This window comes from Pipistrellus kuhlii, unplaced genomic scaffold, assembly GCF_014108245.1.
Source record: "Pipistrellus kuhlii isolate mPipKuh1 unplaced genomic scaffold, mPipKuh1.p scaffold_m20_p_3, whole genome shotgun sequence".
Classification (NCBI taxonomy): domain Eukaryota; kingdom Metazoa; phylum Chordata; class Mammalia; order Chiroptera; family Vespertilionidae; genus Pipistrellus; species Pipistrellus kuhlii.
In genome coordinates, this window is record NW_023425529.1 from 28,684,326 (window position 1) to 28,696,756 (window position 12,431).

The 12,431-nt window shown below is 40.4% G+C and overlaps 2 protein-coding genes across 4 annotated transcripts in view; one reads left to right on the forward strand and one right to left on the reverse strand.

Moving 5' to 3' along the window:
* RASSF8 (Ras association domain family member 8) overlaps positions 1-9,802 on the forward strand; it is a 98,293-nt gene extending 88,491 nt beyond the window's left edge. For all 3 annotated transcript variants that reach the window (XM_045587851.1, XM_036456124.2, XM_045587852.1), the window contains 3 exons: positions 1,709-2,598; positions 4,868-5,012; positions 5,624-9,802. In XM_045587851.1, the coding sequence (XP_045443807.1) occupies positions 1,709-2,598; positions 4,868-5,012; positions 5,624-5,745 (1,157 nt within the window). In that variant the 3' untranslated portion in view covers positions 5,746-9,802. The remainder of the gene's footprint in view (positions 1-1,708; positions 2,599-4,867; positions 5,013-5,623) is intronic.
* Positions 9,803-10,340: 538 nt separating this feature from the next.
* LOC118728972 (general transcription factor IIH subunit 5-like) lies at positions 10,341-10,866 on the reverse strand. The gene is made up of 2 exons (XM_036456125.2): positions 10,850-10,866; positions 10,341-10,813 (listed from the first exon to the last, which is right to left on the reverse strand). Exon 2 carries the CDS (start codon positions 10,778-10,780, stop codon positions 10,565-10,567), a length of 216 nt encoding a protein of 71 aa, XP_036312018.1. The 5' UTR covers positions 10,781-10,813; positions 10,850-10,866; the 3' UTR covers positions 10,341-10,564.
* Positions 10,867-12,431: the final 1,565 nt, after the last annotated feature.

A 12,431-nucleotide genomic window follows, 5' to 3' on the forward strand; every position in this document is an offset into this window, starting at 1 on the left:
GACTGGTAGGTTAGCTTGCTGCTGGGGTCCCGCTGATCAGTACTGAGCAAGACGGGCAGGACATGCCCTGGAGCCCTCCCACGGGCCCTCCCCCTGGTTGGCCTTACCACTGATGGGCCCCCATCGGGGTAGGCCAACTGGATCCCACCCGTGTATGAATTCATGCACTGGGCCTCTAGTGTCTTTAATAATGGCTACCACATACTAAGTACCTACTGTGGGCCATGTGTGGTAGTGGGTGCTTATTGTGCTTGACTCTGACTCTTCTAACCTGTGAGGAACTGCTACTCTCCTCATACAGAAGTGAAGTTATGGTACTTCCAGTAGGTAGTTTACCCAGAAGTGAGTCTCCATTCTGTTTGCCTTCAAAGCTCCAACTTTTCAGCTGCTCCCAGCATTCAGGTTCCCTTAAAGGAGAACATTGCACATGCTTAAAGCAGTATCATTCTTCAGGTGCTGCTTCTGAATTGCATGCATGGGTATTCGTATTTACATATCCAGATTTCCATTTAATGACACAGTCATTGAGAAAATACTACCGTTGGTTCAGAAGCTCATTAAATTAAAAAAGAAGGCAGGGATGATAAATCAATAGCTATATATGCAAGCATTGTAATTTCTAGATGGCAAGGTTAGTTTATTTTTTTGTAATAACATTAAGTGCTAATGGACACTTCATTTTATTGAGATATAATTAACATGTAATATTATATTAGTTTCAAGTGTCACCTAATGGACACTTTTAACAAAATTAATATAATCCTTCTGAACCCACTCACCTTGTGGAAATATTTAGGAAGTCTGTTCAAGCCAGTGGCATTATATTGTCTTCTGAAACTTTTCCATAATTTCTAGCTAGGCTCAGTGTATTTTTTTGTTTAAATATTATTTTATTCTGTTTTTGCTTTTAATACAATTTTTGCCTTTAAAAAATTTGTTAAAGACTCTTTGAAGCAATTACTACCAAAACAGAATAGGACTTCTCTTCAGGCCCCTCTTTTCATGGGAAACTATTTTGAAGGGTTGTTTCCAGTGAGGTGATTTATTTTATTTGCCGCAGGTGTGCAGGGAGATAGCTGGGTGTGAACTGTGGGTTTGCCAGCCCCACGGGGAGACAGGAAAGACCTGCCCAGCTGGCTTCATGTCTCCTTTCAGGAGGAGGAGGAGTGGCCTCCAATCTCCGCAGGCCCTGATGTGCAGGGAACGCAGAGGATTTACCAAGTGGAAGTTTGTTCAGGTTTCGGAGTTATACCTGCTTCCTGGGACCAGGTCCTTGGGGCTTCCAGTGGGGCATCCCAGGGTCCTCCTTGGCCTCAGCCGCAGGTCCTGCCCTGGCAGGAAGGCCTAGGCCACCAGGTATTCGACAAGAGTGTAAGCTTCTCACTGAGGTGTAAAGAATTAAGTTGAATTTCAAAGCAAGTCTGAAGAGCATGTGCAGTTCACATCCTATATGAGTTGATGCGGTTTCATATGTTAAGGAGTTGTGTCTGCAAATGAAAGTTTCAGAGGAGTGTGGACGGAACCTTGATGCTATCAAAAAGAGATGATTATTAAATAGCCTCATATATTTCATTATTTTAGGTATTGCATGTGCCATTTCCACAGTTTGTTGATATCAATACCTATTTTAGGTATTGCATGTGCCATTTCCACAGTTTGTTGATATATATATATATATTTTTTATTATTTTTTTTTTTTTTAACCTAGGTCGCACTGGAAGGTACACTCTCATAGAAAAATGGAGAGACACTGAGAGACATTTGGCACCTCATGAAAATCCCATCATATCCTTAAACAAGTGGGGGCAGTATGCCAGCGACGTGCAGCTTATTTTACGTCGGACGGGGCCATCCCTCAGCGAGAGGCCCACTTCCGACAGCGTGGCTCGGATTCCCGAGAGAACTTTGTACAGGCAGAGCTTGCCCCCCTTGGCCAAACTGAGGCCTCAGGTGGACAAATCTATCAAACGGAGAGAACCTAAGAGGAAATCGTTAACATTTACAGGCGGTGCCAAAGGGTTAATGGACATTTTTGGAAAAGGTAAAGAAACAGAATTTAAGCAAAAAGTGCTGAATAACTGCCGAACAACAGCAGACGAGCTAAAGAAGCTGATCCGCCTGCAGACGGAGAAGCTTCAGTCCATTGAGAAGGAGCTAAAATCAAATGAAATAGAAATACAGTTTTGGGAGCAAAAATATAATTCTAGCCTTGAAGAGGAAATCGTCCGCCTGGAGCAGAAGATCAAAAGAAATGATGTAGAAATCGAAGAGGAAGAATTTTGGGAAAATGAGTTGCAGATTGAACAGGAAAATGAAAAGCAGCTGAAGGATCAACTTCAGGAAATAAGACAGAAAATAACAGAATGCGAGAGCAAATTAAAGGACTATTTGGCCCAGATCCAGACTATGGAAAACGGTCTGGAGGCAGAAAAATTGCAACGGGAAGTCCAGGAGGCCCAGGTCAATGAAGAAGAGGTTAAGGGAAAGATCGGTAAGGTCAAAGGGGAAATTGACATTCAAGGACAGCAGAGTCTGAGGCTGGAGAATGGTATCAAAGCTGTGGAAAGATCTCTCGGACAAGCCACCAAACGCTTGCAGGTAGGTACATTTTTACAAAGAGAATGATCTATTTATTTATTTATTTATAAACAATGTGTGCACATTTAATTTGCAAACCAAGTGGCGCGCATATATATATATATATAAAAAACATATTTTATTGATATTTTACAGAGAGGAGGAAGGGAGAGAGAGAGAGAGAGAGCTAGAAATGTCGATGAGAGAGAAACATCTACCAGCTGCCTCTTGTACACCCTCACCAGGGATGTGCCTGCAACCAATGTACATGCCCCTGACTAGAATCGAACCTGGGACCTTTCATTCTGCAGACCGATGCTCTACCACTGAACCAAACCGGTTTCGGCAGAGTGGTCTATTTAAAAGCATCTATTTTTGACATCTCTGATGAGTGACCATTTTCTCTTACATTTAAAGATAGACACCTGCCTTAGTGTATAACTTTTTTAGAATTCTCGTGACTTAACTATAAAGCTTAGATGTGAGACGTAACCAAAGAGAACTGAAGCCACACCGATCCTTGCTGCAGGAGGGCTGTCTCCCTGTGGTGGCGGCGGCGGCGGTGGGTAATTAGATACGGGAGAACAGAATCTCAGCTGGAATGGTCACTAATGATGCGATAGTGAATCTCTAGTTTCTTTTTAGCCGAAAGAGATTACCGAGGATCGGTTTACCGAGGATTGTCCGGCCAGTTGGCTGCTTCTCTGTGGCTTCTTCATTTTGCTAACCCCACCTTCTTTCCTTGGGTGAAAATAGCCCTTTCCTTTCTCCCTCTCCCCGTTGCTCTCCTTCGCTCTTCTGAGGAGCAGGCCACAGAGGCCCCCTTTCGACTTTCCCCTCTCCAGCCCTCCGTCTAAAAGCACTTACATGTCTTCGCATATACCCCCGTCGCTCACCTTAGGTTCCTTGAATACATATCCGTTCTTGAAAAGACAAGGTGGTGATGTTATGGAAGCTGGTGTGAGAAAGACCCACCATTGATTACAGCATGGCTCCTTAAATTACATACTCAGTAGAGCTGTTTACAAGCACTAAGTGAATTTAAAGTTGCCCACCTCTCAGGTGCTCGACGGCATGTGTCTAGTGCCTCCTGTACTGGACAGCGCTGGTGTGGAAGCCTGCTGTTCAGAGTGCGGTCCATGTGGCTCCTAACACTTGTTAAACATTCACAATCCACGTTATAAAGAGGTCTCCAGTTACTATTGTAGCTCTAGAGGAGCTATGTTAGTGTGAGCCGTTCCAGAAGCAGAGAAAGCTAAGGTTCCAGGAAGAGCTGGTATGATTTCTCTGTCATTAACTATAGAATGAGAGGTAAAACTACCCTCCCCCCCTATTTTGAAAATCAGGAATTTCTCACTCTGTAGAAAGTTATCCTCCAATGTGCCAGTATTTTGCTATTTGGATTCATTTTGACACGTAAGGGCACAGTTGGAAATGGTGTTGCCTTTGATATTACTTACAGGAAACACTAATTTATGACAATCATTGCTAGTAAATCCCACTACCTAGTGAAAGATACCTAATGCTAGTAAACTACAATAGTAACATCTCCAAGTACGTCCCACCCTCAAAGTAAGTAAACAACCACTCTTTCCTACCGTGTCTTCCTTGCCCTACCAGGTCCCCAGGCACCTCCAGCCCAGATGGGGCAGGGAAGGAGAGAAAGAGAAAATCCATTTAAATCACAGAATGCTTTCCTTGCCTTAGACCTTTCCAGCTGTCCAGATATGATCTCCGTTCTTTAGGGCTCTTCATTTCTCAAAACTCCTTCTTCAGAAATTGCAAACCCCCGTAGTGAGAATCCTGTGAGAACCTTGCTTCCCTCCTGCTATGCTACAAATCTCAGTAACGGACCTCATGGGAACTGTAACAGTTTACAGAAAACAAGAACCCTGACTCTCATGGACCAAAGGGCTATTCATCTTGCAGTCAGTTATGAAGAGGATGATAGGGACAGTTCATTGTGAACAGCTTAGCAAGCTTGCTGTAAGAGCTGAGATGGTGGAAGCCTAGTATTTTATTGGTGAGACTATTACACTTATTTCATCGGTGCACAGTGCAATCCTAGCAGAGGAAAGCATCACATTGAAGAGTCCGGGCTGTCGTTTATTTGCTTATTTTTGGCCCAGGCCACACAGGAAGTGACCTCTTTACCGTGGTAGCTCTAAGCCTGGCTTGTTCAGTGCTCCTGTGACGGCCAGCATCCGCCTCAGCCCTGCAGCAGACGGCCTGTCACCAGGACAGGTGGCCAGTACCGAACCTCCAGTTAATAACTCTCACTTCTCTCCAGGACAAAGAACAGGAGCTGGAGCAGCTGACGAAAGAGCTGCGGCAAGTCAACCTCCAGCAGTTTATCCAGCAGACGGGGACGAAGGTGACCGTGTTGCCAGCGGAGCCCATTGAAGTAGAGGCCTCCCACGTAGACATAGAAAGGGGTAAGATGTGGAGAAATCTGTTTTTGTTTTTTGACTTTATTGTCACCTGTTGACTTTGCATAAACGTGTGGCATTCAGTAAAAGTGTCATCCTAACCATTCAAAGCTAATACTTTTGGGCCATTAAAAACAAATGTTTTTTAATGTACGTACTGTTTCTGGGGAAAATCAATATTATTTACATTATTTATTGACTTGAGTGAGCATGAAATCACCAGATCTTATATTCTTTTCCTGAAGTATGTATGAGTCATAGTCTGTTTGAGTTTTAGCTTCTCTCTGTTCCCAATGCCCCTTCTTCCTCTCCTAAAATTAATTAATTTGACCTGATATTTAAAAGACACTTCTAAATCAGTATATGAATGTGTTCTGAGTAACCAAGAAAGAGAAGCAAAGTGCTCACCTTCTTTAAAAGACCCGTAACCACTCGAATCACCTGGTGTATCAGCTGAGAGGGGCCAGCAGAGTTAGTCAGTCACCCAGTACCCACAGTGTATTGTAATTGCCTCTATGTGTTATTGGGTTCCTCGGGGCAGAAAAAGTCCTAATTGTTCATATTGCTAAGTACTCCAGCTGATGAGTACATCTGATGACTCTTTGTTTCCTGTTTAGAGGCGGCATTCCAGTCCGGCTCCCTGAAGCGGCCTGGTTCATCCCGGCAACTCCCCACCAACCTTCGGATTCTGCAGAACCCTATCTCGTCTGGTTTCAATCCCGAAGGCATATATGTATAACAGAATCTCTCTTTGGGGGAGAGACCCAATAAAGGTACCACGGACTGTAAAGATCCTTTCTTTGATTTGTGCCAATGACAAACAGAGATGTATTTCACAGGCCACTGTATCGTTTCCTGTCATAAACCGCATACCACTTGGAGCCATACCCTTGTGCACTGATGCTAAAGAACAAAGAGACTGTTTCCACCCATGAGCAGTGTTGACATTTTTATCCAGCAGCTGTAATGCAAAGCCTTCATTTTTATGTGTAGCCCTTGGAGAGCATTAGGAAAGTATTATTCTGTGTGTATACATTTAAAAAACAAAAGTGACTTAGGAGTGAAGAAAAGTATGCGACTGGCTTAGTTTAATTTATTCCATGTAGCCAATTAATGTGTGAATATTGGTGTCTTACTGTTTTTTATTAATGCTTACCTTGTGACTGAATTACATTATGTACCTGTGATTATGACTGCGCATGTGGCCAGACTCCCCACTCCCACCCCACCCCGAAGAATGCTGACTTACAAGCGTCAGAGTGCGCTCCACCATCGAAACGAACTCCGAAGAACCCCCTTGGATTTGCTTTGTGACTTGTCCCAGCCATTGCTTACTTGGTTGAAATAATTCAGCATTTCTTTTTAATCTGGAGTTTAATATGTTTTCTTTACAATATTTTCAGTATATGAAGGACCACATACCAGAACAGAAGTACTTTCATGAGGTAAATTATATGTTTAAAAGTTTTGCAGTGCTCCCAGCACTGCAGGACAAAGACGTGAATGCTGAGTATCGATTCAAACAGGCAAGGGGGTTCCTGGTACATTATGTTATGTCCCTGCCCTGCCTTATTCTTTTACTATCCCGGGTCCTCAGAGTTGCCATAATATATAAGTTAGAGATTTCTGAGGACCAGGTCAGTCTCCTTTAGGAAATTTGCGGTAAGGGATACATTTTAAAATAGCCCACTTCATTTGTGTAGTCTCCCGGTGTAAGCGCCCACGGGGAAGGTAGTACTTGCACATCATTTCCTCTGTACCTTATAGACTATTGTGATCTTTCCAATCACTTAGAGAGCGAGAAAGTGGGTTGGAGTTAGGTACTTTTTACCAAGGAAATAAAGTTAAATTCAGTGTTCTTTTTCGTTTTTGTGCTTGACTTTTATAGGACATTAATCTCCATTTGTATATATATATTTTTTATTTATGAAACCAAAAATTAGTCAGCACCCCTTTCATGAGTAGTGATTAACTTAAGACTCACAAGTGATATCTAAAGGGATGTGGTCAGATATCTCTTAGCCATTTTTACATTCCCTCTGATATAATTAAGATCTTTTTCTGAAATTTCTAATTTTTCATTCTGAGGAAAATACATCTCTCTATTTCTTACATGCAACAGAGTAACAGAGGATTAGTGTATTAATGCCATGGTAACAATAAAAAGATGTAAGTCATAGCTTATGCATGAGGTCAACTTTGGATGTTTTAAATGCATTTGACTTATTTTTGGTTTAATGAATGCTGTGAATGCTGCTATATTTAGATTTCCAATGGAAAATTATAAGGATGGCTATGAAAATATATAGAAGCTTCTAGAGAACTGAAGGTAAAATGTAGAGTTGCCTTTTCTAGTCCAGCTAAATGGCAGACCTCAACTAAAGATTACTTTCTTTGGGTTATTGGAGTTACTGAGTTGACCTTGCCATATACTATTTTGCAAATGACTTGAGAAGTAACCAATTCTTATCTAAATAACCACAACCTATACACATTTGCTCTCAATTTATAATAGTTATTTCATATTTACATATGGTTGAAAATTATGAGAATTAAAAAAATCAAAATAATTTGTAGATTTTGTGACAATAATGATTTATGTATGCCCGATCTATGCCTTATTTTTAAAGGGTTCCATCCTATACTAAGAGTCATTTTGTTATTGTTATTCAGAGAAATTGTGATCTTATTCACAAAGAAAAATATTTTTGTAAATCACATTCTATTTAAATAAAAATGTTAAAAGGTATGTTAAACTTTGCCGTTTTAAATTGTAAAGATGCTTGGCAGGCTGTGAGAAACACAAAGTCAGTACCGAATTACCGTAATTGTTGTAAATTCTTACCGGCATCAATCTAGTAACTAAAGGGAGACTGGCAGCACCTTCCACCTTGCAGTGGCCTTGGGTCCCCCAGCCTTGCATCACGGTGACCTCTCTGATAACTTCATCTGGGCTCTCAGGCTGCCAGGTAATCTCTGCAGATCTAATTACAGATACAAATATTTCCTAGATGAGGAGAGAGAGCAACATGAATTTGATGAATGCATTAAGCAGCCCTGCTTTTTAATCAGTTCTAGTACCTCTGGAAGCACACCTCTAAGGAATATTTTCTAAGTCTGTTTCTAAAATAGCGCAAGGAAAACTCACTTCCCTAGAACATCTTAAAAAAAACAAAACACACTTTAGTTGTTCCTAATCATTTTTATCCATTGTGAATATGTAAGTGCCACATCTTTGGATATATTGGTGAGGACTGGGCAATAGTATACAAAAATACCAAATATAAAAATTTGAATCTGTGGAATATTCAGGTTCTAAATACTAAATTAGATGACAAGTTCTTTGTTTATTATACTGCAAGTTACTTTATTGCCGTTTTCTATAAGTATTAAATACATTGGAAGATAAAATTTTTTTACTGAGGAGTAATTTGAAATAGCATTAGTACATTAGTGACCCTTTAAGTATCTACCTTCCTCAGAAGGATCTGTAGAGGGTTGCCAGGGTCCTTTTGTTGTTTTTAGGCGATACTTTGGCTTGTTAGCATTTGTTTTTTTGTCTTGATGCACAGAGAATTTACATGTGAGACTTTGGTTGGTATTCATAGGAGGTACCCATTCAATCCCCCCAGTCATCACTGAACTAGCCATCAGCTCTCATACTTCAAATTAGTCATAGCCATAAACTAGAGCTTACACAACACTGACACAGTAAAAATGTAGGATGACATGAAATGTGAAGTTTAACAGTGTTCAATAAGAGCAAATAAGCATTTGCTTCCAGAGCTATTGAATACATTTTTTTAACCTGCATTAAAAGGAAATTTTCCACAAAAAAATTTCTTTGTGAATAAGAGCAAAACAGTCGGTAGAAAAAAAGAAATTGTGTTAAAGCCTTTTCTGTGAACGTCTTTCCAAATTAGAACTGTAATAATGGATTGAGGAAATACTACAGAAAAAGCAAAAACGCTTGATTTCAGGTATGCAGAGGGTGTGGGCAGATGGGCAGTTCCCCGTGTGCACTGCCTTTGGAAAAATTGGGCCTTAATTTATATGTAAATAGCAATGCTGTGTTCACATCCCCCTTCTACCTACTAAGTTGTCTTTGTTGGTCTCTATTGTGTAAAATTCCACTCATAAGTATTACTTTTGTATTATGTCCATTTTTTAACTGCATGTTTATACTCTTTGCTACAGTATTGTTGAGTTTTGGGTAAAGGCCATCAGCTGTATGGAGAAGACAGAACAATCACTATTTATTCAGAATTGCTGCTTTACATTTCCAGAAGAGCTTTCCGTGCCAGGACAGTGGCCGCTGGAAAGCTGCAGGAGTTCTATTCCAATGCATTTTATATATTTTTAGAAACCAAATAAATGCAGATAACTATTTAGTATACTAATTATATTAAACCAGCAGAAATATAAAGGCAATAAAGTATATACATATATATATGGGGGGAAGGGAGAGATTAAAAAGGTTTACAACCAGACACGGTGATAGCCCTAAATGTATTTCTCAGTCTGTCTTTATTGACCCCAGGAGGATTTGAGTTGTGCAGCTTTAAACAGAAAATCACCGCGTTCACTAATTGTGCACATCTAAATATGCTTTTAGTACTGCTTTGCTTATGTACAAATAAAGTATCTGTAGTCTGTATATTATATGTAATTATTCTTTTCTTTCAACCTTCACTTCAAAGTGTATATTTTCTGATTATTGTCATGAGCTGTAAAACAGAATATCAATATTTGACATCTTCCCAAGTAATAAATTTTTAGGATTCATTGGGGCATTACATTGCTGACTTGTTTCTTATGTGTTTACTATTTTAAAATAATAATTTTATTTCCTTTAAAAGATGCCAGCCGAAACCAGTTTGGCTCAGGGGTAGAGCGTTGGTCTGCGGACTGAAAGATCCCAGGTTCGATTCCGGTCAAGGGCATGTACATTGGTTGCGCGGACACATCCCCGGTGGGGGGTGTGCAGGAGGCAGCTGGTCGATGTTTCTCTCTCATCGACGTTTCTAGCTCTCTATCTCTCTCCCTTCCTCTCTGTAAAAAAACAATAAAAAATATATTAAAAAAAAAAAAAAGATGGATGCTAGAGACAGTAAGTCTGCATATCGGTAACACAAAATTTACGTTTTTCTAAAAGTAATATTAATATAACTAAAAAATTATCTATTGCTGAAAAGGGAACTGTTTCATCCAAGTGAAACTGAATTAAGAAACTAAATGCCTCTCTTTTATTTATTTTTTTATTTTTTTTTTTTTAGGAAAACAATTTATGTTTTAATAAAAGATAATATAAAGTCAAATTATTGCCAACTGTTAAAGTTTTGTGGGTTTTTTTTTTTTTAATTCTAGGGTACACATAGTAAAAAAAGGAAACTATGCACACAAAAGAACAGAACATCAGCTCAGGGGCTTTTTTCTGAACAAATGACCCCTGAGTCTTTCCCACAGCATGCTTCTTAGCAAGGCTCTAAGTCTAGCCTGTCACACAAGATACTAAGTGAAGAGTCTCTTGAATCTGTTACTTTTAATATCTAATATTTTCACTTCTGGGTAAGAGAAAAAGCATTTTGGTCCATTAGTTCACCTACTCGCTCCTGGAGGACACTGACAAACTCTGCTATGACGAAGACATGGGTGTCATCAATGTCTTGAATGATGAACTTCTTCCCTAGGGCATTTGACTCGACCAAGTACAAAAGGAACTGCTTCATGGCAGGGTCACATTCTATAAGCACTCCTTTCAAGACGTTGACCATCTTTTCCTCAGTCAGAAGCAGCAGATGCCCTCACTTTCCCCTCTCGTCCTGGGAGCCGACGCCACGCACCGCCGCCCTCAGAACCAGCAGCTCTCCGGCGTCGCCTCAATGCCTCCCTTTTAATTTCAAAAGTAAAAGAGAAATTTCTTGTCACTGAAGCTCTGTATTCCCAGACCTCCAAAACCATAAGGGAGAAGAGAACTAACACTTTAGTACCTACTGGGTCGAGGTACACTAGGAGGGACATTCAGCCCCCCAGGGGACTTCCCCAAATCACACAACTGAGGGGTAGTTTACATGGCATTGAATCTGTACCTTTTGGACACCAGGGTGCTTTCTTATATTCTACGGTAAAGCTGCATAAGCTTACCAGTGCCCATTTTCTTCATTTAATCGCTCTTTAATGTGGAAGTATGTAAATTGTCATTTATATGTGTAATTTTTAATCCTCACCCAAGGATATGTTTATTGATTTTTTTAGAGAGAGGAAGGGTAAGAGGAACATGAGTGTGGAAACATCCATCGGTTGCCTTTCATATGTGCCCCAACCGGGGACAGAACCTGCAACCTAGATAGGTGCGATGACCTGGAATCGAATGCAAAACCTTATGGTGTACGGGATGATGCTCCAACCTGCTGAGCCACCAACCAGGGTATCATTTATATAGTTTTTAATAGAAGTTAGAGCTTGATCAAGAAATTACATACATGAATAATCATTATAAAAGCAAAGATTAAATGAGAACATAATTTAAAATACTATTTTATGTGCTAGCTGGGGGGACTTGTAGAATTTTAATTCCTTTTCCTGTCCTTCTCTAAGGTCTTACATTTTGTTAATGGCAGAGAAAGAAAGAAAAAATTGTTCACTTGACGCTTCCCTTGCTGCCCACTCCACGTTTGTGCTGCCAAGGGAGTCCTGTGAAATGGGCACCACACACGGCTCCTTCATGCTTCCGCAGACATGAGCCTATTGTTGGCCAGACACTGGATTGAAATTAACACGATTTGCTTTGCACCTCAAGAAATTACAGTCTAATGAGTACTGTAAAGGAACCAGAGTAGAGTGCCAGGGGGACACACCAGGAGGGTTCTACCCCAGGCGGTGTTGGCAAACCCTAGAGAAGGGATGTGAGCCAGGGAGTGCTATCTGGAACAGACCAGAAGATGCTAAGATGAGCCTGTGAGGCTGACCAGACGGTGAAGGGCCAGGGAAGGCTGGCAGGCAGGCAGATACATCATGAAGAGCCTTGGTTGCCGTGGTGAGGACCTTCCTTTCACTGTATCCTGAATGCCAAGGAAGACTTAATACGGTAGTGAAATATGGGTTAGCACAGCAACTTTCAACCTTTTTCATCTCGTAGCACATAAAAACTAATTACTAAAATTCTGTAGCACACCCAAAATATATTTTTTCCAAACTGACAAAAAAAAAATAAATAAAAGTATAATTTTGATCCATTAACACCTATTGTGTTGGCTGTTGTCATTTTTTATTATTATTAGGCAATGTAAAGGAAAAGAGGTCTATGCCCTTGACCAAATAGTCAGGTATTGCATGTTTAAAATTCTTGTGACACACTGCTTGTAAATCACTATAGTAACCTGAACTAAGAAAGCAGCTGTTGGGTTTTATTCGATAACAATTTTT